Raw genomic sequence first — 25857 nt, 5'->3', positions numbered from 1 at the left:
CCACCTGCTGTGACTACAACTTTTGTTGCTGGTGTTGAATTCTCTAGTGCGGATATTCGGTACCGCAACCGCCCTGTGCAGGGATATCAAGTCATTTTTGACGGCACTGCAGCACAGCCCTTGGCCGAGTCGAAAGAGGAATATTTAGTCGGAGAAGAGAACAAAAAGATTGAAATTGAAGAACAGAGAAAACTTGAAATTGAAAAAGAGAAGAAGCAGGTAGAAATTGAAGAAAAGAGAAAGTTAGAAATTGAAAAAGAGATAAAAAAAGGCAGCAATGGAAGAACTAAGGAAACAATATGAAGAATGTGAACTAGAACAGTCAAACATTAAAAAAAAATTGCGGAACTACAGGAAGAGAAAAAGCGGACGGAAGAAAAGACAGCGGCGCACGAGCGACAACTAATCCAGACGTCATATTCCCAATCAATTGGGATGGACTATTTTCTAAGGTTAACGCAAAAAAATTAGAAATATTGACACCATTTGCCATTCCAACCAGTTATCCCTTTATATTACTTCGATTCTCCCTTTTATCTCCCTTATATTACTTCTAAAATTGATTAATTGTAAATATTTATATCTAAGCCGTGTCTAAACAATTTAGTAACGCATACGCATGAGTAGACCCAAAATGTAAATATATAAAGATTGTACGAGATATTATTGACATCTTAACTTCTGAAGTTATTTCTGATTATTTAATAAAGTGCAGTTAAGAAAAACGAGATCTTGTTGTTATTCGATTTCCGTTACTTTCGTCGGCAAGAAATGAAAAACATCTGCATTACTCACACTCTAAGAGAGAAGCGGCGACGTTGCCAAGTTACAACAATGTCCAAGAAAAATTAGGTTTCCAGCAAATTTCACAACGCAGCTTTTTAACTAGATGAGCTACCATTCTCCATCTAGTGGCCAAAAAAGAACTAAATTGTCTGCCCGAAGCAGAATCAGCATCGGCAGACTTTTTCTACATGACCTTATGGGAGCCGCGCCTCCTCATTTCCTCCTTCATGCCTCTTTGAAGTTAGAAGCCAATAAAAGCACGAAATTACCTTGTCTCGACTTTTTCACCCGAGAAACTCGAGGAGAAATAGAAACACAAAGAAATACAAATGCATCCTTTTAAGCCAATTTGGCTACAGTGTAATATAACTAACGGATGCAATAACTAAAAGGACGTCCATAAATTACGTAACGCGATTTTCGGTTTTTTTTCCACCCCCCTCCCCTACGTAACAAAGTGTAACAAAAGTACGAACCCCCCTAAAAATACGTAACAATTTTCTAACCCCCCCCCCCTTTTTAAATTGAAATGCAATTTTTCTAAGAAAAATTTTCCATTTATAATTGATAATACATAAACTAATTTTCGTGAATGCTGTTTTATTCATAAAAATTAAGAAGCGGATGACGAGATGACTCTGAACAGAGTCTTCTCTGTTCAGGAAATGGCTATTCAATATGTTGATTTTTCACCGCTAGATGGCATTTGCAATAGCAAAAATTGTAAGTAACGCAGCGCAAAATCCTTCCCCTAACCCTATAGATGTTATTCCAAAGAAAAAGTAGTAGACATGCCCAAAAGTCGTGCGCAGTTTACGCCGATGCGCACCACAGCGGCCATTAGCAGAACTAAGATTATTATTACGCTTGACACCATTTGTAGGCTAGATCCTTTGTTCGACAAGCAGAGGGTTCTCGGGGGTTTTAGGGTTCCGATTGAAAGATCGATGGTGCTGTCACCTGGGTCGTCCGATAACGACGCGATTTTTTTCTAAAATTAAGAACTTTATCATTCCGTTAGCGCGTTCTGATCAGTATTTTTTCTTTTGTTTTACTTGAAAATGCAAAATCACAATTATGAATGTATCAGCAGACGTTCACAAAAAATTAAAATCGATGCCACGAACATAGCCCAGAGATAAGGAGATGGGTCGCTATGTAAAGTCCAGCAGTCGACATTTTGCCTCCTCCCCCTCCTCGGACGACGAATTTGACTGCGCTGCTCCTTTCGGCGAGCTCCGGAAGCATTTCCCAGTAGTTCTCCCCCTTCAGGACCTCCCCTACCGCCAAGTAAGCCAAAGCTTCATGATGGCATTTCGGACCCTACCATTTCGGCCCCGTACCATTTCGGCCTAGTCCGAAAAGGACCTACCAATTCGGCCCCTGTTTACCTTTTCGGCCCCATTTTCATTAATATTTTTGTTTAATTGTTAAATGATATAATTTGTTGAAAAAATAAATAAAAATTTTGAGAGATAGTTTACAAATTCTTTGTTTGTTTTGGGAGGGAGCTTCTTTTCTGGTCAGCTGTTCCGAGAGTCGTCTGTAGTTCAGATTTCAGTTGTCATTAAAAGTCAGTCAAGTCCGGTGTCATCAGATCAGCTTTTTGTCTAAATACTATGGCTTCCGTACGTTTTCCCAATTCCCAGGAAATATGTCGAAATCGCAACCATCCTATTGCAGGACGCTCACCTCAAATGTTGGAATGCAATTCTTGTCTTCTTTACGTGCATCGAACCTGTTTGCCAGGGAAAGGTATTACAAATTGATTGCATGTTTATCTCTCTTTATTAAAAGTAATTATTTTAGGTATCAGCAGTACTGAATATGTGCGCTTGAAAAAGAAAAAGGAAGCTTTCCATTTCAAATGTAATCCGTGTAGCAATGTAGAAGAATTTGTACATTTGGGTATTGGAAATGGACGTGATATTGATCAACCTGTAGCTTCATCATCATCTGTGGAGGCTGATGTTGATCAACCTCCAGCTTCATCAAGTCGTGGTCGTGGCAGTCCAAGAGCCGTGGTGGCCGATGTTTGTGATCAACTTCCAGCTTCATCAAGTCGTGGCCGTGGCCTCGGACGTGGACGAAATGTAGAAACACCACCTGATTCTATGCCAGAAATTGATCAACCGGCATCTTATTCCAGCCGTGGCCGTGGAAGTCATACAGTGCCACCAGTTACTACTATTGCGTCACTCACAGTAAATATCGTGTTACCTGTTTCAGCAAGTTCACCGATGGAGGACTTACCCCTTGAATTGCCGATTGCAATGAACTTCACTTGTCCTCAGGATTTAATATCCCCATTGTAGCTGGAATTACGTACCAAGTAAAATACATTTTCTGGTCTATTGTTAATTTATGTCATCTGGTCCTTCTTTCTAAACTGCGGTTCTAAGCTACGGTATAAAAAAACCTCGTCTAAACAACGACGTGGCGATGTAACAATCGTGCAAAACCTAAGGAATGTGGAGCTCTGGTGTGTCAACGAAATGGCACATACATACCAGAGAAAACTAAGCACACATGCCAAAAAAAATTCAAGAAAATTATTGTAGCTGATTCAAAGGCAAAGGGGAAAGAAGAGCGGTTCACAAGTGCTCGGCGCGTGGTTCAACCTATTCTTCAAAAGAACTTCGATGACGCACCGGAAAAAGAACTGCCAAAAATGAAAAACGTCATCCGTGCTGTTCAACGCAGAAGAGGACTACATATACCGTCAAATCCACCCGACTTTCGCTTTGATTGGGGTAACATACCATTTCAATTACTAACATTTCAATTTTGCTTAACTAAAGCAATATTTATCGATCATAGAAACCTACAGTGAATTCATCGAACCGGGATTCTATCGTGGTGACGTCGTGGTGGAGACTGAGTGCACTTACGCACGCCATCTGATATTCGCAACGGATCGTCAACTGGAGCTGCTCCGCAATGCAAAAAGATGGTACGGTGACGCTACTTTTGGTATTACGCCATCACCTTGGTATCAAGTTTATTCTATCCATGCATTCATTCGACATGGCAATTTAGATAACCAAGTCCACCTTGTTTTTGTTCTTATGGCACGCAATAGGGCTTGCGATTATCGAGTTGTGTTCACACACATTTTGTATTTACTTATGGTACCGGCGGTTGAAGAATTTGTCATGGACTTTGAAGCTGCTGTATGGCGAGTTTGTAAAAGCTTAATGTCTCATGTCAAGCTTATGGGGTGTGCTTTTCACATCGCTCAAGCTAAGTTTAAACATTTAAAGGAACTTGGATTAGGCCCATCTTATCTGCTGCTTATCTGCTAATTTGCTCCCTGCTGAAAAAATCAGAAAGCGTTTCGATAAAATTAAAGAGCAAATTGAGATGGAAGAGGATTTGCATGATCTTTTATCCTTTTGCATTTATGTTGAAAACACCTGGATTAATAGCTCTATCTGGCCCCCCGAAAATTGGTCTATGTTTATGCAAATGCGCAGAACCAACAACCATGTCAAAGGATTCCATAACTCCCTCCGTGTTCTTGTTAACTCCAAATCCCCAAATCTCAAAAAATTTATTGGAATAGTGCGTTCAGAGGCAGAATCCATTGATTTACAGGCCAAACTGTTATCTCAAAATGAAGCTTTGAGTAACTTACGCGAACTTACGCAAAGACACTCTAGAAATGCAGCACTGTCTTTCCACATTTTGGCAGGATTATAATGATCAACGGATTGGTTCTGAAAACTTCTTCAACTATGCGCTGCTCTTTTTGCTAAGCACAATAGGGATAAATTTAGGACGTTGATTGATGACCAAGTTTATGACGACCAATCGATTGAGTCACCATAATAATATTGTTATGCCTATATCAATGCAAAATAAACAATACAAACTAATTTCTTTCTTTATATTTTTTTTTATTATAACAAGCCATTTCGGACCCAGTTTTGGACATTTACGGCCCCGGGCCGAAATGGTTGAAAAGGGCCGAAAAGGTTTGGGGCCGAAATGGTAGGGTCCGAAACGTCGGACAAGGGATTGGATGACCATAGAAAATCTCTCGTCTGATTGACAATTAAACGTTTGAAACCTATGAATAAATTGCAAATGCATTCGCGTAAATACTGTACGTTACCGTCATTCTTTTTATTCTGTGAAATTAAAGATTAAAACTGGTAAATATTCCGATCAAATAAAAAAGGTTCAAAAAAGTATTTTTTTTTTTTTAATTACCGAAATCTCTAGTCTCTACTCTTGTCTTAACGTCTAAGTCTGACCATGGTCTGACACAAATTTCAAATGTAAACCATTATTGATGTGTTTAATCAAATCTTCCAGCTTGTAGTGGAGTAAAGTTAGATTTTTACCTAGAACAAATTGCAAGAATTGATTTTTTTAATGAGCTTTATTACTATCAAGGTAATAAAGAGTTTTTTAAAACCCTTCGAAGAAATAATTATATTTACTATTAAAAATATAGGATTTAAATTAAAAATTTCATTAAACTATTAATTAAGTACCGAATTTAAAATATTAAAAATTAAAAAAAATCATGAAATGAAACCTTGTGATAGGCTACATCATATCACCAAATTTGAATGTTTTCTGTTGAACGGTATTTTAGTTGTATAATTTAGAAGTTGTGAAATTTTTAAAAATTTTACAGTGCCGCCAAAAAGGTTTAACACGGTCGCTTATGCCCGATAGTCCCTAACTAAAGTGACGATAACTTATAAACTATAGGACCTAAATTTTTTCTATTGTTATTAAAAAATAAAGAACATACTAGCGTATAAGAATCGATCGTTGAAATATGGTGTTAACAGGACTTTTTCTTTAGTTATTCATACTTAAAGTTAGTCTATGATTTGCCTTATTAAAAGTAAGTTTACAAAAATTCCCACCACGAGCGTTGTCATCGTTTTTTTGTCAAGGAAGTTTTGACATGTCTGTTGTTTTCTTGTAATGTGCTTTCCTGTCAAGAATTATTAAACAGAAATTTCGCTTTACTTATTAATGGAATATCTGTGTATTTGCATTATTTGGTATTCAAAGCACATTACAAGAAAACAACAGACATGACAAAACTTACTTGACAGGAAAACGATGACAACGCTCGTGGTGGGAATTTTTGTAAACTTAAGGCAAATCATAGACTAACTTTAAGTATGAATAACTAAAGAAAAAGTCCTATTAGCACCATATTTCAACGATCGATTCTTATACGCTAGGATGTTATTTATATTTTAATAACAATAGAAAAAATTTAGGTCCTATAGTTTATAAGTTATCGTCACTTTAGTTAGGGACTATCGGGCATAAGAGACCGTGTTAAACCTTTTTGGCGGCACTGTAAAATTTTTAAAAATTTCACAACTTCTAAATTATACAACTAAAATACCGTTCAACAGAAAACATTCATATTTGGTGATATGATGTAGCCTATCACAAGGTTTCATTTCATGATTTTTTTTTATTTTTAATATTTTAAATTCGGTACTTAATTAATAGTTTAATGAAATTTTTAATTTAAATCCTATATTTTTAATAGTAAATATAATTATTTCTTCGGGGGGTTTTAAACAACTCTTTATTACCTTGATAGTAATAAAGCTCATTAAAAAAATCAATTCTTGCAATTTGTTCTAGGTTAACATAGCCTTTTGGCATAACTTTACTCCACTATTGCTGCTGATGATTACGAAAAATGGTATGGGTTGCCAGAAAACCTAATCTAAATTTTTTTAAATAATGATAAGCGCGCGCCAATCAACAACAACGTTGCCATAACAAAACTACCTTACCTTCAATTTTTTGTATAGTAAACTGAGGACTAGTGGTGGAGCCCAAACTCTGGAATCTGAATCGGTTATTCATTGATTGCTCCTTTATAGAAATAAAAATGTATTTTAACAACGAAAACTGAAGCTACACCATATCCCATAAAAATTTGGCTTAAAAAAATAACGAATTCAACTTTTTTAATAGACGTCCGTTCGAAATATGGCGACCAATTTAAAGTTTAGCTTTAAATATCATTTGGATTGGGACTTGGAAGCTAAGCTTCACCGTATGTCTGACAACCCAACACATAGCGGTGAAGCAACGCGTTACCGTACTAAATTTGTTTGCTGGAAGCATAGCCTGGCCGCGATTTGAAGTTCAACCTTCTAATTAATACGAAAGGAATGAGTACTAAAGGCTAGCTGTCACGCAAGATCGTTGACCCGGAGGCTTTTATTTCCAACCTGTACGCTCCTTTAGAAACACTGCCCCACTTCAGACATCCTAGCGGACGAAACCCCCTTCTTCGACTAAAAGGGCCGACCCTCCCAGGTCAGAAAGGCGGAGACAACCAAGACCAATGTGGTAGCCTGTGTACAGGACTGATTGTATTATATTCGTAATCATGCCAGCTCTGGAAACTTCCGCATTTAAAGAAACTGCGCTCTTGGCTTTCAAGGGGGCTGCTCACGAGATAGTCGATCGTCTCTGGTTCGGTCACCGTCGAGTGCGAGTGTATTGTGTAGTCCTCCTCCAAAGGGAAAAAGAAACATGCAATAACACAAGAAAGAATCGTGAAGTGGGACGCTGACGAACGACTGGCGAGTTTGTCCTAATGTGGTTGCCTCGGAAAGGAAAAGGGAAAAATCAAGTTCTGCCAGTTGGTTCTAGTGATTGGTCGTGAAAAAGTGTGGAGCTTCATCACACAGTGTTCTTTGCATCCGTACGGGAAAAAAACTATACTCGAAATATCACAACGTTTCTCAGATAGCATTAATCACTACGAGCGGATGAAATGAAGATTCAAATTCAGAATTTTGTGTCTGCAGGAATGCTGTTTTTATTCAACGCTCTGGTTGTCGGGGCGCTTGTTTTGGAAACTGATGACGCAATAGTTGTCAAAGGTAAAATCGGCACAAACAATTTTAAAAATTAATTAACGCACGCCTCGGTCGAAAACTTGTTTATTGCTTTGATATTAGGACTGCGTGACTGTCCAAATGTCGTTGTAATTATTGTTATGTTGTTTTGATCTAATCAGCGGATAAGGGATACCATACTGAAGAAAATGTTGGATTGGCGCGAAATTCAAAATTTGGTGATCAGAAGCCAGAAACGGAAGATTTAGGTGATCGCTCATGCCTCACCTTTGACAGACAGGCTGGTGTTTGCTTGCCCATTTCAGAGTGTTACCCTTACACCAAAGTGCACAAAACAATCAACAATCACGAGTCATGGGTAATCGGCTCTCGGGGTACGTGCAATTACGTTGAGCCCGGCAGCAAGCAGGTAAAATCATCTGCAGTCTGGCCGATAATAAGTTTACTTATCCCTAGGATCTAATTTTGAGAAAATCTGTTTAAAAAATGGGTTTCAGCTACGCCCAGAGTGTTTTTGTTTTTTTGTTTTTTTGTTTTTTGTTTTTCAATTTTTCAATCTAGAAACAAAAGTCATCTCTGCCTGGCACAAAAATTCTATGAATGCTTCACCCGTTTTTCTTTTCCCATTTACAGATTAATGGCGTATGCTGCCATCCGCAGCAACGAAACAATCGCACTCTGAAGTTGGACAATTTTCCCGAAAATCAAACGCTTTACTCGGACGTTACATCGCGGATCGTAGGCGGATGGAATTCTCACATTGGAGAGTATCCCTTTATGGTGACAATGCATTTGAATTTACAAATTATGAAGTAGTAGATAATTTAGATTAATGATTTCATTACTCGACTCATATAAAGGCAGGTATTATGGGAAACGGCAAGGTTTACTGCGGGGGCTCGTTGCTTGACGATATTCACATTCTGACGGCTGCGCATTGCGTTCACAGGTGCACAGCAGAGAGCCCTTCACACCAGTTTCCAAATTAATGCAGATATTTAAAGCCCTTTTTGTTACTTTCAAGGTTGTCATCGCAAGGCGTTGCCCAGCTCACGGTTATAATGGGAGCGGTGGATTTGCGAGACCCTGCAATGGTTGTCAAGCGAGTTCACAGTATCACACGCCACAGGGGATTTGACGCCACCAAATTAGTAACTTTTTTTTCAATTTAGACAGATTCCAAATCACGGGATTAATAGCTATTTTTGAAATTGATTATGTGGTTTCTTCAAGTATAACGATATCGCGTTGGTGACCATGGATTCTCCGGTCAAGTTTACTAGCAACATCTCACCTGTTTGCCTGTACGACGACCAAGGAATCAATCACGACGGAAAAGAAGCAGTGGCCATCGGATGGGGAAATTTAAGGGACGGTATGTTCATTTTAAAAATAAGGTTTAAAGGTTAAAAAAAAAAAAATTCATAAATTTCGACGTCTTCTTTATCTGGGTGAAATGAATGCAGGTGGGCCTAGAGCGGAAACGTTGCAAAAAGTCACGCTTCAGATCAAATCGCAAGAAGATTGCCAAAAAAATTTCGGCAGTCGAGCTCCGGGAGGAATCGTGGACCATTTCATTTGCGCCACAGCTCCGAGGAAAGACTCTTGCGCTGTAAATACAATCATTATCAAATAATAATCATAATAAAAAATTTACATATTTTTGGTTGTTGTCGGTGGGCCAATGTTTTTATGTCGACAGGGTGATAGCGGAGGGCCGCTGATGATGAATCGTGGCAACAGACAATGTCAAGTAGGAATTGTGAGTTGGGGAATCGGTTGCGCAACCGACACCTACGGTGTGTACACCCGCATTTCATCTTTCGAAACGTGGATCAATCGTAATCGAATTCGATTCTAAAATCGGATGGAAGCGGTACAAGTACAACTGCGGAACAACTTTAAAAACAATAAGTAAATTGTCATACAAACCTGTTGCGTTCTGTCTCCAATAACGATTTAAACCTCTGCCGAACGACAAATATAGATTTTAATTTTCTCACTGATTACCATATCAATTGCGAATGTTGATGTCTTTCTTATTACAATTTTAAAATGGCTATATGACAAATAATGCGAAAAGAAAAAGAAAATCCTGACTTAATGTGAAGTACACTTGATTGATTCATCATGTTTAAACACATCAGTTATTATTTTTCTTTTAAAGGAAAAAAAAAATCATTTTGCATTTACCGATGCGTAGCGTTTCGCCATTTCCCTTTTGTAAATGTAATCGCCACTGAGTGTGTTCGTGATTGTATATTTTCCGGGGTCTTGTTCGTCTTAGAAACGTGAGATGCAAGCTGCAAGGGAAAGACGATCATTCGCAGTCTCGCCGTTTCTTTCCCATCGATCAGGGTGCCCTGATTAAACCGGAACAAAATAAAACGGATGCTGTTGCACTGAAAATGGAACGTTATTCACATTTCGTTTTTCTTTAACGTGTTCATCTTTTATTATTTGCGAAACATTTGATTCCAAAGATTGGAAGTTTGTCAAAAACATTTAAAAATCGTTATTAATGAGCACCTCCAATGAAATGTTTTCCAGATTTTATTAGAATCAATAAAGAACTGGCTAAAGACTATGAGTAAGTAACATTGAACAACTTATAATCTTTGTTGAAAACCTAACCTTGCTACGCAGTGATAAGTCAGGTAATCGTGATGTACTAAAGTTTAATCCGATCACCTATGGTAACAAAGTGCATGATAAGACTAATGCATCAACAAATGAAAAATTATTTATTTACACTAATATTCCGTGTTGAAGTGATAACCGATTAAAAAATAAGATACACATTTTAGTCACGAAAAAAACAGTTGGCCAGAAACATGTTGCGTTTATTACTTGGGGTTAGTATTACATTTTTGCGCAATAGTTACGTTTGAATAATCGAACGTGCGAATCATTTGGAGTCGCACAACCACAAGAATTTGATTTCTTGATTTAAATATTTATTTTTCAATTACTTGATTGAAACAACTGTGCTTCTGAAGCCACGTAATCAGAAGTCAGAATAAAATTAGCAGCCTAATTTATTTCAACCTTAAATTTTTCTTTTTTTTCCCCTCTGGTGCGTGAAGTTGCTGATTTTAATTGGCGCAGAGTGCCATGAAACGGTACTATCTCTTCAAGTGGCACGGGAAATCCCAGAAGAACGTCTGGGGTCGGCGTGTCCAGTCGAATTGGACTACAGTCCTCAGTGCATCTGCGATTTCTGGCCATATGAAACCTACAACGTCTACTGCAATGCGTCATCAGCCGAAGAATTGAACGTCATTACGCAGACCTTTCAGCGCACTCCCATTGTCAAGCACACTGAGGTGAAAATCAGCCTCACTGAATCCATGTCTATTCCTGCCAATTTTTTCAGCAATAAGACGGCCGTTTCAATCATCTTCGAATGCATAGGCGATTCAGGAAAGCTCGGTCTCATCGACCCCCAGGCATTCATACTCACGGCCGCAACGACCACCGCGTTCGGGATTAATTTCTGCGACTTGACAGAATTCGATTTCGCTTTTCTGGCTCAGCTGAGGGTTTTGGCATCGCTTCGGTTGTACAACACCACCATGACCACCCTGGCGAAAATGCCGTTCATGCCCCACATGCGAACGGTCGAATTATTCGGTCTGACTGGACTCCGCGAGTGGCACGATCCAGCTCAAACTCCATTCCTGGATACGATTACCATCAACGCAGCTATCGATACGGATCAGGAAACCATGGAAAAGATCTTGGAAACGCTGTTGTACTACGCCAACTCCCTGCGTGGCTTGTACCTACCCAATTTAGGACTCACTAGAGTCCCTCCAGCTGTTAGAAATCTAACATACCTCAACACGCTGGATTTAAGCGCTAACCTCATCAGCTCACTGCCTACCGGATCGTTGGCTTTGTCATCCACTTTAGATTCCCTATGGCTGGGTAACATGCTAATTCAAAGTGTTGAACCGGGAGCTTTTCAAGGTAAAACACCATCTCCTTCCGAAATTAGAATTGATTACCTATTATAAATCGTGAATTTATTGTTAACACAAATCAGGCAACTTCCGGCCAACTTTGGTCTACATGGTTTTCAACCGGCTAATTAGCTTTCCACGTGAAACATATGAAGACATATTAGAAGAAATGATTTACTCTTCCGGCTCTTTTAACATTTACGGAAGTAGGTCATAGTTATTCCAGAGAATTTACTTTTTAAACTTAGACCAGGTTCATTTTCCTTATTTTTCTTTTCAGATCCCATAACATGCAATGACTGCCACCTGGATTGGCTCATCAACGAAAAAAGATACCTGCTAGCAAGAGTGACGGACGGGATGTGCACTAATGGCACTAGCTTCGACCAGTTAGACGCGCAAGTTTACAAAGCCCGTTGTGCAAAGGACAATCATGCGACATCTATTCAAACACCGTTTTTGCTGTTGATTTCGATGCTTACTTTCTACAGACTATTGCTTTAAAAACGTCAAAGGAAACTAAATAAACAAGGTCCTTGGGTATACGCCTTCGGGTTATTGTGGCTATTGGGATAACTATGTATTCGTTTTTTGTCATCCCCCCCCCCCAAGATGGCAGTACAATAGCTGGAAATAATGGCAAATGTTGAGGTGAAAGAGGTGGCAGTAAAATCGGGGCAATATATAAACCATAATCGTTCATTTTGTAATGATGGGTGTGGTCGCTAGGGGAACCATATGTATAGGGTAGTGAGGGAATGGTATCGTTAAATTCGTTATGTGCAATCTTTATGCATGGCTGTGTTCTTAATAGAGTTTTTTATATCGGTGCATCATGTCGCACATTGCAGGTCCGTCGCCCAAAAAATTTAGGTCGTCTTTGGCGACTTCATTGAATGTTCCTGTGTCCAGCAATAACCAAATTTCCCATACAGCGATTAAAGATCTGTCTTTAGAGACACAATCGTAAGCACAACCGTGATGTATTTTCTATGTATATTTTTAAATAATCATTTGCGATTTAACGTAACCGTATGTCTGCGCTACAAAGGTCTAAAAATGTTTAGTGGATGTCATGTGATTTCTTATCGGCTTCCCATTGGTTTAAACGTTGTGTGAACGGTTTCCCATTGGTTCGGTAGTTTAGTCATGTTTAGGGAACAGTTGGCGTTCACACTTTGCGCTTTTCGGCATTATTTTCTTTATCAGCTGAATCTGCGTGAAAAACTACAGGGAAAGATGTAGTTTACATCGTGATTAGTTTAACATTTAAATTAGATATTTGTAATTTCAGAAACGCCACAGTCCTTAAAATAAATTAAAACTTTGAGAGTAATGAAAAGGTTTGTATCAATATCTTTCAACCATATCATGTGAGAAACATAACAGCCAAAACGGCACTTCCAATCGCCGAAATACCAGCTAGACATTTTAACTCCATAGATTGAGGCAAATCTAATATCAAGCTGCTATGAGCCAGCAAACAATAGAGAGCAAGTCAACCACATCAGGGATAATCAAATCATCTTTGGCGTACTGTGGTAACATAGAGAAATGGGAAATGGAGAGAAACCAGAAGGCAGTGAATGAGAAATAAGGACTAGCTATGGAAGCAGGCAACGTTACTAAAAGGATTGATTTCTCAAGGACGTGATAGGAGAATAGGAAAAATGCAAGAGACACGTTGATCAAAGAGATATGCAAATTACGCGAACTGTTCTTAAAATATAGATGAAGTCCACAAGGGAAACTGAAAAGAGCTGTTAGCAGTAAACAATATCTAGCGATAGCGGTGGGTTCCATTATTCGTCGGATTTTGACCAAAACATTTAATGTGCACCAGAAGTTGGCAACATAATCTTCAAAAATTCCGCGGTTGAAAGGAAAGACTCTGGAGAGAACTTGTTGCAAAAGCCCATTATGAAATTGTAAAAATAGATACCAAATAATGGTAAAAGTGGCCAATGTTACAATCCCAATACTTATCAAATTTCAAAGTTGATATTAAGGAGGAACCCCTACGGTGACAAGAAGCCAGCAAATAGAAGAACATGGGTATAGCGTGATAAAGCTCCATTTGCTTAAAGTTTAGTTCTGCTGAAAAAACAACTTGAATGAGGTGACCAGGAAAAAAGATTCTATCGTGCAAGCTCTTTCAATGAAGCCAAAGTGCTAATAGCCAGATTTAGAGGAATGCAACCTATGATAACAAATAAATTAGCTTGTGACACTTTAACGGTAGAACATATAATTGGATACCTTGTGGCAGGACAATATTCCCAAGACAATGAGTGAGACGAAGTTAGCACAAAGAACCATAGATGCTTCATTGTTTTGCACCGTCTTGAAATTTATAAGCCAATTCCAAGGCATCAGGAGCTGTCAGTGGATGATCTTTTGATAGACCAACGACTATAATATGGAGTAAAATGTATCCTACATGATGGAAATTAGTAGTCAAAGTCAGTAGTCACATGAATATTCCAACGAAATTTTTAAATACCTCCATAATTTGTTGAATCCATTTTTCAGAGAGTTTGGCTGCAACACGTCACGATTATGCACCAAGTTTTTTGTGCACTGATACAAATTTAAAACAAACAGAAAACATGACGTATCCTAGGATGCAATGGCTACGAGTCTTTCGACCACGCTTGACAAAAGTAAAGGGAATGAAAATTGCGGAAAGAAGTAGTGCCTGTAGTGGAAAATGGATACGGGCGTTCACATGCAAAGGCTCACAAACATGCAGTTGCCCTAAGACTAGAAAAGCTACACATGGGGATTACGGAAAAAAATAAATAAAAAAAACTTAAACAGATACGAACGAAAATATCCAGTAATACTCAAAGAAATTAAGTTAAGAAGGTTACCGAAATTTGGAATAAATCGGTCAAGTAGAAAAAAAGAAGATAGCAAAAGACCAAACTGACAATAAACCTTTTGGAGCCCAACTCCAAGAAGGTATCGATTACTACGATACGATACGATACATGACATGATCAGAAACTTAAGAGCCTTCGGTATACTAGAAGTATAACCCTCAGGGAAAATTTAGTCTATTTGCACAAAATACACGTAAAGGAATAATGAATCTTGAATCTCATTTTTGGTTTACCGAGAGGAATGCCGTACAGGCTGGAATATACAGAAACAAATAAAACAGCTGTCAATCGCTGAAACAGCCGGTGTGGCCTAACAAATGGTCAGCTTTTAGACAGTTGCTACTGAAGTGCCAAGAAGAAGAATTGGCTTTCCCTACACTGACTGATCCCGTGATCTGACCCTTAAAAGTCAACCGCAAAAAGGAAATCTCCATTGAAATTTTTTGATTTTTGCCTTCCTTCAACAGGATCTCTTTGTTACAGCTTTTATTTAAAACAAAAAAGTTCCAAGCGCTTTATAAGTCAACTTGACTTGAGTCTACTTGACCAAACTGCTGTGTTCTATTGAAGTTGGTAATCCCGCTACCAGATGGCCTGATGAGTCTGTAGTTCTGCGCCCACCAATGACAGGAAACCTGATCACGTTTGTAATAAATTTTAATGCTGAATCGCTCATTTGTCCTCGTACGAACTCAGGGAATTGCCAGTCCAGCTGACACAATAGAGAAAATGCTGATGTCTAATCAACTGAGTTCAAGCTGAGACGAGCGATGATCGCATTTGTAGAGACCAGAAAATTGTCCAGATAGCGCCACCCGTACATCTTCTTTGCAGCGCTGCGATAAGCAGCCAACTATAAACGAAATCATTTATTCAGCGGCAGTCGTCCGGGTTGATCGAGGCATTTCTCGTTAGCCTACCCCTTTTTTTTTTTTGAAAACCGGTCTCTTCAGTTCAGCATTTCCTTACATCATTGATACTAGGGTAAGTTGAGACTATTTAACTCTTGAGATTCATTTTCATTCTATACATCTACGAGTGGGCCTCAAGCGTAGAAATGGCGCTTGTCTCGAATTTGATCCAGCGCTTGAAATTCTAAAAATGTAACTTTGAAATGTCATCGCGAGTGGATAACATTTCAGCTGCCCAGAATCCCTAGTGGATCCATTTCCAACGTCGCTCCAACTTCCGCATTCACCCATCCATATGAACAGTTTGAAATAAACACAAATGGAAGTCAATTTCCTTCTTCCGACTCTTCCATCGCGTCACGGCTAAAGCGAATTTCATCTTCAACAACAACTAACAGTTTGCGCTTTTCCTTTAAATGTCGATCTAAGACGGCTGGCTTCCCCACCAGCGTAATAAATCACACGACCAGTTTGCGCAAATAATTCGGTTTACTCGCACGGCTGAACAAACAATCCTGCCGTCAATTCAAACCCATAGGCGTCGAGACCGGATGATGAATTGAGCGAGCTCAGAGCAGACAAACATCAAGACTTGTTACGTTTATCTCTTTCGCGGTGAAGCAGGCTATACTACACTATACGGGTCGCTGTTTTTTCAATTTTCCAAAAATACGACGAAATCCTATTTCTGAACTTTTCTGAACCGTTCACAAATTAGACACCTACAGAAGCTGTCACTAAGCTGGTTATCTGTAATGACCCCCATTGACGATCTCGCATCTCTTACAAAATCGTTTACTTGGATGGACGTTAGACTTTGGAGATTAAACGTTACACACAGTAGAAGTTTTTTTTGTCTTTTTAAATTGATTGACATTATTTTTGGATCGATTTTGAGATTGTTGTAGTCTTGAACGGAAATTCCCACCCATTTCAGTCCTATTGACATTCCTTAAAGACGGGGGGACACATTTGCATTCGAGTTTCACCCACGTCACTTTCTAGACGGTTGTGATAACTACGTCTAGTCTATCGATTAGACTTTGGTCGTAAATTTTTTTTCCAATGTGGCCCCTCTCATCGACCCTGCGACGATCTTACATCTCTCCTAGGAGCTTATCAGGTCCGCTGGTTTTTGTTTTCCTTTTTTTCCCTATCCGGTAATTTGAATTGAATGCCGGTTTCGAATAACGCCAACGGAACGGAGCAAGAAAAAGTTCAAGAGTAAATGAAAATATAACAAAAAAAAAAATAAGAAAGCAAATGAATATTTGGGCTTGTCTCTCTATCTATATTCCTTTTGGTTTATTTCATCAAATTTTCTCTTTTTTTCTTATTTTAAATTAAAGGCGGGGCTATATAGCGACTATATAGGGGCTATATACCTATACCGGCTGTTCGCAATTAACTTATCCGAGCCTTTTCGCTTTCTCCTTGGCACATTTGTAATGATCACGGTCACATCAGGGACAGCTGTGGTTGCGCCGAGCGTCCAAAATAGCTTTTATTTTCTCTTCGCGAAATTGAGTTGTTTTTAAATAATTTTAAAAAACCTGATAATTACTCGACCGTATTGTTGGTCGGTTGAATAAAGAGAATTCACGGCCGCAAACATTTTACTCATTAAAATTCTTCGACTCCCAATTTGTAATTTAATCACGTAGCGCTGGGCATCTCATTGAAACTTTTCGCACCATCACTCGAGAGAATGGACGTAATTCAATGCAACGTTGTTGTTATTATATTTTATTCGATTTTATTACCATCAGTGGTAGAGAGAAGTTCTTGAAACGGTCGACTCCATTTCAATCGATATATGAGGGAAGAATAGATAGCACTGACGCCTACATCTTTGTCTATTTTCTCCTTTCAACATCTAATATAATATTAAGTTTGGGTTATCTTCCCTCAGCATCGTGTTGCCCGTTTGCAGTTGGGGAAAGTCTAAACTCTGAAGAGTAGATAGGGGGGAGAAAAGCGGATGCAGAGGGGGAAGAACTAGGGGAGTTACATAGGGTCTACAACATCAATACGTAATATCTCTCCCCTCATCCGCTCGGCTTTAGCCCTCGCTCTCTCTCTCTCTCTCTTTTTTTCTCCATTGTTACGTCAAGCATCTCCCCTCTCTCTCTCTCTATCCGATGTTAGACACGCCCCCACACGAGGCTTAACTAACTCCTCTGCGTAAGGGGGAAAAGGACCCAGGGACGCCATGATGTCTTTCCCACTTTTTAGCCGAAAAACGTTCAGTCACTCTAGAGCATTGGGCAACAGAGATCGTGACGTGTGAGCAGTCGAGAGTTGCCATTCGTTCAGAGTGCGCGGGCGCCAAGTTTCGAGTGGCCAAAAAAACACGTCGCCGAGACAAGAAAGAGAAAATAAAAACGTGTATGGATTTGTGTGAGATCAATACGCCAGGTAAAAGAAAAAGGACGTAGATTGTCGTTGATTAAAAGATTTTGTCTGTTTCAGGCCGCGTTTTTTTCCCCCCAGTTGTATCACAACCAAATTTTGAAGGAGAGATAAAAACGAAAAGGGGCAACGGTGAATGTGTGTGTATATGCTTGTGGTTGTGGCTTGCATATCTGATTACATAGACACCACGTGGCTCAATTACTTTTTTCTTTTTCTTTTTTCGTCGTTGCCAAAACTGGATAAGAACTGCGTAAAGTTTCTGTCACTGCCACACTGGTGTGCTTTTACATATGTAAGGTTGGATGTTGGAAAAAGCCAAAGAGAAAGGAAATATTTTCCCAGTCGAAATGCCTCCTTTTGGAAGTCTCTATTACCTCTACGGTACACCAGTCACACACACAGAGGGCACAATTTCTAATTTTAGATTACAAGTGAAAAATAAAACAAAAAAACAAAACATGCGCATTGGGCTTGTACAAGGAAAGGTTTGTTATTGAGGCCTCATTTGATCACGTTCCAATGAACTACTTCATATTATTATTATACCAGTTTGAAATGACTCCGCAACGCAATACTATTTATTTGATCTATTTGATAGCCCTTGATAATAATATTGAAGCTAACGGAATCTAACCTATTTTCTCTTCGACTCTCATTTACAATTCATCAAGGTGGAAACAATGCCGCTAGACAAATGCTGATGGAAAGTTGAAGAGACGAGAAATTTCTGATTGAATGACCACGAGCGTAGAACTTCTTTAACGCCAACTATCAAACCCGACGAACCGAAACTTGCGCTGCGCTTCGAATTTTTCTTCCGTTCCTTAAGTTGTTCCTATTCGAAGAATGACTCACGGCGCTCCAGCGAAAAAGAATCCGGCCAACGACGATGAAGAAGTGATTCCGCCCCCAGACGGCGGATGGGGCTGGGCCGTCGTATTCGGTTCCTTCATGATTCACATTATCGGTATAGTATTTTACCCGCCAAAAAAACAAAATTCATACTGTCTGAGAAGATTATATATCCGTCAGCCGGCTTGTCAGTTTGAGCGTTAACCAATTTATAATCATCTTACAGCTGACGGATTCACGTACACGCTGGGAATTTTTATCGTCGAGCTGATGTGGTATTTCGACGAAGGCTCCGAGCGGACCAGTTGGATTGCTTCCATCATGGTTGGCGTCACACTAGGATCGGGTAACATCACTGCACAATCTCTTGAATGCGTCTAGACCGTTTTGAACTTATTCAGTCTACATTTAATCCTGATGCACAGGACCTATTGTCAGTTCCCTGGTGAACAAATATGGCTGCCGGACCATCACAATCGTCGGAGCATTGATTGCAGCCTTCGGGTTGGGTATCAGCACGTTGGCGACGAGTGTAACCACCCTTTACGTCACGATCGGATTGCTAGCCGGTTGGTTTTTTAGTTCTTTTAATTCTCCATTAGCAAAAGAAAGTGGTCTGAACATCGTCTAAATATCGACAAATCATGTACCTCTCTCTCTCTCTCTCTTAAACAGGTTTCGGTTTCGGACTGATTTATCTGCCGGCCATCGTGAGTGTCACGTGTTACTTTGAGAAAAAGCGTTCGTTCGCCACGGGCATCGCCGTTTGCGGGTCGGGCATCGGCACTTTCATTTTCGCTCCTTTAACCGAGGCCCTCATCAATACGTACGGCTGGCGCGGAGCTTTGCTCATCATCACGGCCATCACCCTCAATTGCATCATTTTCGGAGCACTCTTCCGGCCCCTGGAGACGGCCAGGCCGCGACGGAAGAGAACCACTTCCGAAGTGGCTGTCGAAATGGTCGAGAAGGAGAAGCTCATGGCCATCAACGAAGAGTCTGCCAACTCACCGACTCATCCTAGTGGATCGGATCCCGTTCGGCGTAGCGTTCACGACGTGCCCGTCAACGGCGAGATGCACAGGATCAGTCAGCAGGAGAAGAGCACCAACAACACGCTGACTGTCAACGCGGCCGTCGGAGACGCCTCGATCGCCCGGATGGCTCGCAGCCAGCCGCAACTTCTCCAAGTGCCAACGGCCGACGTGATGGCCGGCGAGGAGAGCCGCAAGTTCGGCAGCTACGGCAATTTGCCCAGCAGCAATCGGGCCGACGCCGAGGCCGGCATGTCGGTTTCCAGCCGCAAGGGCTCGACGGCCGGGTCGCGCTCCCACCACGGAGGATCGGGTGTCATGTACCGCAAGGACGCCCTCTACAGCGGCTCCATGGTCAACATACCCGAGTATCGGGCCGACCCCAAAGGTTTCTCCGGCTCGGTGATGCGCATCCCGCCGGATGACGGCTGCTCCGGAACGACCGACTCCAACGAGAAGGTCAAAGTCTGCGGCTTGATCCCTTGCAGCAAGACATCCTACGACGCCTACAAGGAAATGATGGACTTTGGCCTCTTGAAAGACCCCGTCTTCATTCTTTTCACCGTATCCAATTTCTGTACCAGCATCGGCTTCAACGTACCTTACGTCTACATCAAAGTAAGCTCATCAAATGAATTTTTTTAAAAGGTGTCTGTAATAACTAATAACTCGTATGATTATCGATAGGATAAAGCCCTCGAGTTGGGAATTCCATCGGCCAATGCCAGTTTCCTCTTGTCCGTCGTCGGAATCGCCAATACCATCGGTCGTGTTATTCTCGGCTACATCTCCGATAAACCTTGGCTCAATCGTCTTTGGCTCTACAACGGAGCTCTGACAGTCTGCGGTTTAGGTAAATCATAATTTCGGATCAAATTCATCCATTTGATGTTCTTTAATCATTTGAATTTCTTTAGCTACTGCCTTCAGCGCTTTCTGTGATGATTACGTTTCGTTGATCGTTTACTGTGCATCATTCGGTTTTACAATTGGTGCCTACGTCGGCCTCACATCCGTCATCTTGGTGGACTTACTCGGACTGGAGAAATTGACCAACGCCTTTGGGCTGTTGTTGCTCTTCCAAGGCATCGCCTCCCTTGTTGGCCCCCCTATAGCAGGTAACGTGAGATTTAGTTAGCGTATAAATAGGGGCACAGTTTCTTCTCAGGTGATGTGATAGCAAAGTGATTCGAATTTCAAATGACAGGCCGCTTGAAGGATAATCTCGGCTCGTATGACGCGGGTTTCTACTTGGCCGGCTCGATGATTGCCATCAGTGGTTTGATGCTCTTCTTCATTCCGTGTCTACAACGCTGGACAAAGTCGAAAGAAACGAAAGCGGCCGACATCAGCACCAAAGCCGCTTTGACGCCTATTCATTAGAGTTATAGGCATCGGAAAATACAACGTAAGAGGCCTCTTCGTAAGAGGCTGAAATTGATTATCAAGAACTTCCATTGGAATTTGCCACAGACGTCTGCTAGAAAGATGCAAATGATTAACAAATGGAAACGAGAGAGAGAGAGAAAAAAAATATTTCAATCCACAATAATTCCTCCCAGGGTACGTCATCTTTCGATAACTTCAGTTCAATTTGTGTTGATACTTGCATCCATGCAGTGCATATCCCTTCCTCATTTATCGTGTCATCCATGTTAGAAAAAAAATATTGCAATTGATGGAAATTGATATAAGATGCTGACATCATATCCCAGTGTGGTCCAAAATATTAAATTCTTTTTGATTAATTCTTAATTGAAATATATTGCGAATGTATATGTGTGTGTGTGAGAGTGCTTGACAAAGTTGTCACTGCCTTGTTTTTCCCAGTGTGCCGTTTCTTCCGGCAATATGTGTATTGTGTATCTTACTTATTCTTTATTTTTAAAACAAAAATAGGTAATTGTCACGTACCGCGCTTGATTTATTGACGAAATACCTTTATTATCTTGACGTTTGATCGTACTGCTTTTAGATAAGACTTTGACAGCCATGTACTTTCATCGCACCTGCCGGTGTGTCGTAATCTATTGATTTGATCACAAAAGGGCTCTAGTTGAATCGCATTTCCACTCTACTGTTCTGCGTCAGCAGATATTTTGGTCGCCTAAAATGAGACGGAATCGTCTTCCAGCCACAGCAGCACGGAATGGTCGACTTTGAACAACAAGGCTGGAATCTATAGATCAAATGGAGTGCATTGGGTCGAATGAAATTCTTTAAAAATTACCATAATTGCATTTAATCAAAAAACGTCCAGGCTATGATGGTGGAAGAACGTGAAAGAAAATCGATGCTACATTGCTGACGCATATAGAATGGACGTTACCAAACAAAAGACATCAGCAGCTAGCTCTCATCTGAAGGCGGGTCTTGTTTGAATCGAGATTATGGGAAATTCTTGGTCATTGTAAAAGACATTTCTGCGCACTTTCTGTTTGAGTTGGGAGAGATTTTATGCACCAACTCTTTAAAAAAAATAGAGGAATCCACTCTCTTATAAAGTAGAATTTTTACGAACTTCGTACGGTGGTACCGATTGGAATTCACTGATTAGAGCGTTAGTCACTAATGCGAGAGAGTAAAATACGCTGCAAACACGCGAAAGCTCTTAGCTTTATTAGTACTTCCTTTTTGCAAGATGTTAGACTGATTGATGAGTCAGGATCCACTTCCATCTGAAGTTCTCATGAAATATATCTAGAGGATGAATCCTAGTTGGGGATCACATTTCGTTGATATCGCCTATATAGTTATACATTTTTTAAAAGAGAACGGACTGCAAATACACACATCTAGGTTACAATGTTACATATTCAAAAAAAAAAAAAAAACCACACTCAGCGGATTTTTTTCTTTTTAAATCTCTGGAGAATGTTGGGTGACCATTCGTTCGTTTTATCGTCCAAATTAGATGTTTTTTCGGGACCCTGGAACTGGTGCTATGAGCATTTTAAATCCTTGTCTGTACGTGTTTGTCAAGGTGTTAGTATTAAACAAGTGCCAAGGGGGGAAAACTATGCCAAGGGGATCTTCAGATTCATGTACATACCTTTCTATGGGATATTAACTGATTCCCTTGATTAAGGACTGTATTTAATGTAATGCTAGTGAATGCCCTGCATACTTAGTTATTTAGGCATTTTAAAATAAAAACTAACTCATAAAATTCGAGCTAATATTCTGTCTCAAAAACTTCGATTGGAGTTTTCAACTAGAGGCCAGTGAAAAATACTGGAAATATATTTGTAGTAACGCCCAACTCGCCACACAAGCGATAAAATTTCCGTGAATAACATTCAGTAGTCTAACAGTCTACAAATATTTCGTGACCAAATAACTACTGACGCAAAATGACGTTTCGTAATTTCGATTTTATTCACACAGCTTTCAATCACATTCGCGATTCTTTACAAAAATGAGTATCCAGTGATTCTAGTAAGCGATTTGGTATCCGTGTTGTTCGACGGGTTCGTACTTGGCCACGACTTTGGCGCCGGTCTGGTAGGAGATGGGGCCAGGGGCAACATAAGGGAAGGGGGCAGCGGCGTAAGCAACTGGGGCAGCGGCGGCGGAGTAAGCAACTGGAGCAGCGGCGTAAGCAGTTGGAGCAGCTCCATATGCCGGGGGGTTGGTGAAAGTGAATGGCGCAGAGTAAGCGTAATTCATTGGAGAAACACCAGCAGCGTAGGAACCAAATGGCAGAGCCATCTGACCAGCAGCAACAGCGATCAGAGCAACCAGGATAACCTTTGATAAAAAATACAAATGATTCAAAGACATTGATTAGCGAAATGTATTTAAATTTTCTAAGGTAGCATCTTTACCAAAAATTTCATTTTAAGGCTTGTTTTGTGAGTGAAGCAGTGCTATCGAGAAAAGTGCTGGATGTCTGACTCCATTTTGATTTTGCCATCCGGTTTTATATCCAAATTTTTTTTGTTCGTAGCAGTACGTGCAGTCGATGATGGCCAACCAGTTTCACGTGTTGTTCCCAATCGTTAAAAGAGCCACACCCATCCGTACCGCATCCACCAGCGGCCACCAGGAAATACCTTGAAATTTCGTGGAGTTCTTTTCGATGAGGTAGCAGAGCCTGGAGTTCTGAGGGCCATGCGACCATCAGCAGGTTTCACAACATTCAACAGGTTTCTGGAGTGCACTGTTCTGACATATGCTTTAAATTTGTTGTTGATTCATTCTCATTGTATGCATCGAATGCAGTGGGCACACGTTTTTGTCTTCGTACGTGAGCGATTAACACTATAATTTCAACATAATGCGCTTAACATCAATGAAATAATAAATATTTACAATTTCTATCAAAATATGTGAAAAGAAATCATCTGGTCTTGGTTGCATCCTTAGATTGAAAAAATCGGTAACTTGTTTCCACAATAAATCATTGATCTAACTTGGATAATTATAGTTCTCAGCAATCGCAGACTAGCAGAATTACATAATAAACAAGTAACATTCATTCGTTTAAAAAAAAAAGTGAACAAGTTTCAATCATATACCAACGGAAGACAAGGCAATATGCGGTAGAACGCCTCAAGCCATGGTGCTATCCATTCCGCCCTTTTTTGTTTTAATTCTTGGTGGATGTAGCCGCGTTTTTCTTATAGCCATTCGTAATTACCATAGATGAAGGTCTCTCGCGATTTGACGTCCAACGCCTTCGTTTCATCGACTCCTTTTATTTGCAAGTGGAGGAAACAAGTAGTAAGGAGATGATAACCAGTACCACTCGATTCGACTTCGCCGCAGGAATAAATACATCAGGCTTAGGCTATGTGTTTCTTACGAAATTATTCAAATTTTTGTGACATAAGGCAGAATATTTTTTGACGAAAATGTCCTTTAATATACTGTACACCACGATTGATTTGAATCTAGAAATTTTGTTGTATATTTGCGCACCAGGGGCACGTACGTAGTTATAAAACGTGACATTGAGACGGGTGTGTCTATTGTGACTGTATTCTCTTGTAAAACTGGGCAAACCACACCCATCACCAAAACGCACGTTTCGGGAAAAAAATCCGGCCAAGTTTGGTGAACGCAAATATAACCTTGAAAAGATGAATCTTGTATGCATCGAAATTGGTCGAAAACAGCCAAGGGCAAGAAGCACCAGCAGCATTGACGGTGGATCACGGAAACTCCCTATTTCGCTTGTATGACGGCATTTAACTCACTCCCGCCCCTTTGGAAGTATAAAAGAGCTGTTGCGTCGGTTAATCAAGTCACCAGTTCTCTCAGTTTGAGATAGCAGCTCCTCTCTCCCCTACACACAAATCAACATGAAGTGCTTGGTACGTAGCCCAAACAATTTCGCCTCTGCATCGTATATCATTTAACCACTGTGAAATTGAAATCATTTGTCTGTTGATTGTTTCCTTGTAGATGGTTTTGGCTGTTTTGGTGGCTGCCGTCGCCGCTGCTCCCCAGTACTTGCCTTATGCCGGCTTCAATGGACTCCCCTACGCCGCTGCTCCTGGTTTCGCATATGGCTATGGCGCTTATGGTGCCTCTCCCCTCGCCTACACCGCTGCCGCTGCTCCAGTTGCTGCTCCAGTTGCTTACCCCTACGTTGCTCCTGGCCCCATCTCCTACCAGACCGGTGCTAAAGTCGTGGCCAAGTACGAGCCCGTCGAACAACACGGATACCAAATCGCCTATTAAATCGCACTCGAATTGAGCAACAACATCAACAACGAACTGTTCCTTTTTTTTTAAACAAACAACACGCAATTCAGTCGCCATAGATATATGGAGTATGAAGGCGTTAATTGATTCAATGAAAACAAATACAAATTTTTAAAAACGATTTTTCAATTCTTATCTCGTAAATTAATGCTTGTGAGAAATTTTCAAAAGTTTAAATTATGCAACAAAATCAAGGCCAATGAAACAAAGAAATTTTGATATTTTGAACGAGATTAACTTGGTCCAACTTGGTCTTACTACTTAGGCTACTACAAAATAGCCTTTGATTAGCGGTCGTAAAACCGAGTTGCTGACCTGAACGTATTCATAGCAGCTTAACTGTTACAAACGTAATCCTAACATGTAGCAGAACAAGAAACATAATAGCGAATCTAATCTAAAATAAACTATTAGTCGAATACCGAATTACC

General features: G+C 40.3%; 7 protein-coding genes and 1 long non-coding RNA gene across 14 annotated transcripts; 6 read left to right on the top strand and 2 right to left on the bottom strand.

Moving 5' to 3' along the window:
* The first annotated feature begins 2299 nt into the window (after nt 1–2299).
* Nucleotides 2300–3147, top strand: LOC124200396. The gene is made up of 2 exons (XM_046596622.1): nt 2300–2541; nt 2596–3147. Exons 1-2 carry the CDS (start codon nt 2406–2408, stop codon nt 3099–3101), a joined length of 642 nt encoding a protein of 213 aa, XP_046452578.1. The 5' UTR covers nt 2300–2405; the 3' UTR covers nt 3102–3147.
* Nucleotides 3148–3221: 74 nt separating this feature from the next.
* Nucleotides 3222–4461, top strand: LOC124200401. The gene is made up of 2 exons (XM_046596628.1): nt 3222–3539; nt 3607–4461. Exons 1-2 carry the CDS (start codon nt 3458–3460, stop codon nt 4089–4091), a joined length of 567 nt encoding a protein of 188 aa, XP_046452584.1. The 5' UTR covers nt 3222–3457; the 3' UTR covers nt 4092–4461.
* Nucleotides 4462–7205: 2744 nt separating this feature from the next.
* LOC124200395 (chymotrypsin-1-like) lies at nt 7206–9658 on the top strand. Its single transcript, XM_046596621.1, has 8 exons — nt 7206–7676; nt 7814–8061; nt 8286–8432; nt 8513–8601; nt 8677–8803; nt 8886–9027; nt 9119–9264; nt 9355–9658. The coding sequence occupies exons 1-8, from the start codon at nt 7568–7570 to the stop codon at nt 9511–9513; spliced, it is 1167 nt and encodes a 388-aa protein (XP_046452577.1). The 5' UTR covers nt 7206–7567; the 3' UTR covers nt 9514–9658.
* A 794-nt stretch (nt 9659–10452) lies between these two features.
* Nucleotides 10453–13736, top strand: LOC124200394. 2 transcript variants are annotated; one of them, XR_006877296.1, is made up of 5 exons: nt 10453–10507; nt 10739–11624; nt 11701–11823; nt 11898–12378; nt 12469–13736. XR_006877296.1 is itself a non-coding variant. In XM_046596620.1 (4 exons), the coding sequence occupies exons 1-4, from the start codon at nt 10487–10489 to the stop codon at nt 12119–12121; spliced, it is 1254 nt and encodes a 417-aa protein (XP_046452576.1). In that variant the 5' UTR covers nt 10453–10486; the 3' UTR covers nt 12122–13736. The 2 variants fall into 2 exon arrangements, 1 of the variants encoding a protein (XP_046452576.1); XM_046596620.1 differs by having other exon boundaries at nt 11898–13736.
* On the bottom strand, nt 12951–15062 carry LOC124200402. Its single transcript, XR_006877297.1, has 3 exons — nt 14121–15062; nt 13877–14053; nt 12951–13817 (listed from the first exon to the last, which is right to left on the bottom strand). It is a non-coding gene; the product is annotated as an uncharacterized LOC124200402 (long non-coding RNA).
* Nucleotides 15063–15366: 304 nt separating this feature from the next.
* Nucleotides 15367–21627, top strand: LOC124200390 (monocarboxylate transporter 3-like). 6 transcript variants are annotated; one of them, XM_046596615.1, is made up of 9 exons: nt 17648–17831; nt 17886–17963; nt 18500–18795; nt 18907–19026; nt 19106–19249; nt 19356–20332; nt 20402–20567; nt 20632–20832; nt 20922–21627. In XM_046596615.1, exons 3-9 carry the CDS (start codon nt 18675–18677, stop codon nt 21095–21097), a joined length of 1905 nt encoding a protein of 634 aa, XP_046452571.1. In that variant the 5' UTR covers nt 17648–17831; nt 17886–17963; nt 18500–18674; the 3' UTR covers nt 21098–21627. The 6 variants fall into 6 exon arrangements, with proteins under 6 accessions (XP_046452570.1, XP_046452569.1, XP_046452571.1 ...); XM_046596616.1 differs by having other exon boundaries at nt 17886–18120; XM_046596614.1 differs by lacking the exons at nt 17648–17831; nt 17886–17963 and adding an exon at nt 15367–15486.
* Nucleotides 21628–23068: 1441 nt separating this feature from the next.
* On the bottom strand, nt 23069–23633 carry LOC124200398. The gene is made up of 2 exons (XM_046596625.1): nt 23542–23633; nt 23069–23464 (listed from the first exon to the last, which is right to left on the bottom strand). The coding sequence occupies exons 1-2, from the start codon at nt 23551–23553 to the stop codon at nt 23150–23152; spliced, it is 327 nt and encodes a 108-aa protein (XP_046452581.1). The 5' UTR covers nt 23554–23633; the 3' UTR covers nt 23069–23149.
* A 1248-nt stretch (nt 23634–24881) lies between these two features.
* LOC124200399 (cuticle protein 21-like) lies at nt 24882–25547 on the top strand. The gene is made up of 2 exons (XM_046596626.1): nt 24882–25032; nt 25124–25547. The coding sequence occupies exons 1-2, from the start codon at nt 25021–25023 to the stop codon at nt 25400–25402; spliced, it is 291 nt and encodes a 96-aa protein (XP_046452582.1). The 5' UTR covers nt 24882–25020; the 3' UTR covers nt 25403–25547.
* The last annotated feature ends 310 nt before the right edge of the window (nt 25548–25857 follow it).

Source organism: Daphnia pulex, chromosome 8 (assembly GCF_021134715.1).
Source record: "Daphnia pulex isolate KAP4 chromosome 8, ASM2113471v1".
NCBI lineage: Eukaryota > Metazoa > Arthropoda > Branchiopoda > Diplostraca > Daphniidae > Daphnia > Daphnia pulex.
The sequence above is the reverse complement of the archived record's forward strand: the minus strand, read 5'-3'. Positions and strand labels throughout refer to the sequence as shown.

Excerpts from the sequence above, each read along its gene's own strand:
- LOC124200396 (XM_046596622.1), top strand. The coding sequence starts at position 2,406 with ATGGCTTCCGTACGTTTTCCCAATTCCCAGGAAATATGTCGAAATCGC. Across the intron at positions 2,542-2,595 it reads AACCTGTTTGCCAGGGAAAG|GTATCAGCAGTACTGAATAT; the intron begins GTATTACAAATT and ends TAATTATTTTAG.
- LOC124200401 (XM_046596628.1), top strand. The coding sequence starts at position 3,458 with ATGAAAAACGTCATCCGTGCTGTTCAACGCAGAAGAGGACTACATATA. Across the intron at positions 3,540-3,606 it reads CGACTTTCGCTTTGATTGGG|AAACCTACAGTGAATTCATC; the intron begins GTAACATACCAT and ends TATCGATCATAG.
- LOC124200395 (XM_046596621.1), top strand. The coding sequence starts at position 7,568 with ATGAAGATTCAAATTCAGAATTTTGTGTCTGCAGGAATGCTGTTTTTA. Across the intron at positions 8,804-8,885 it reads GATTTGACGCCACCAAATTA|TATAACGATATCGCGTTGGT; the intron begins GTAACTTTTTTT and ends GGTTTCTTCAAG. Across the intron at positions 9,265-9,354 it reads CGAGGAAAGACTCTTGCGCT|GGTGATAGCGGAGGGCCGCT; the intron begins GTAAATACAATC and ends TTATGTCGACAG.
- LOC124200394 (XM_046596620.1), top strand. The coding sequence starts at position 10,487 with ATGTTGCGTTTATTACTTGGG. Across the intron at positions 11,625-11,700 it reads TGAACCGGGAGCTTTTCAAG|GCAACTTCCGGCCAACTTTG; the intron begins GTAAAACACCAT and ends AACACAAATCAG. Across the intron at positions 11,824-11,897 it reads CTCTTTTAACATTTACGGAA|ATCCCATAACATGCAATGAC; the intron begins GTAGGTCATAGT and ends TTTTCTTTTCAG.
- LOC124200390 (XM_046596614.1), top strand. The coding sequence starts at position 18,675 with ATGACTCACGGCGCTCCAGCGAAAAAGAATCCGGCCAACGACGATGAA. Across the intron at positions 20,333-20,401 it reads TACCTTACGTCTACATCAAA|GATAAAGCCCTCGAGTTGGG; the intron begins GTAAGCTCATCA and ends GATTATCGATAG. Across the intron at positions 20,568-20,631 it reads TCTGACAGTCTGCGGTTTAG|CTACTGCCTTCAGCGCTTTC; the intron begins GTAAATCATAAT and ends GAATTTCTTTAG.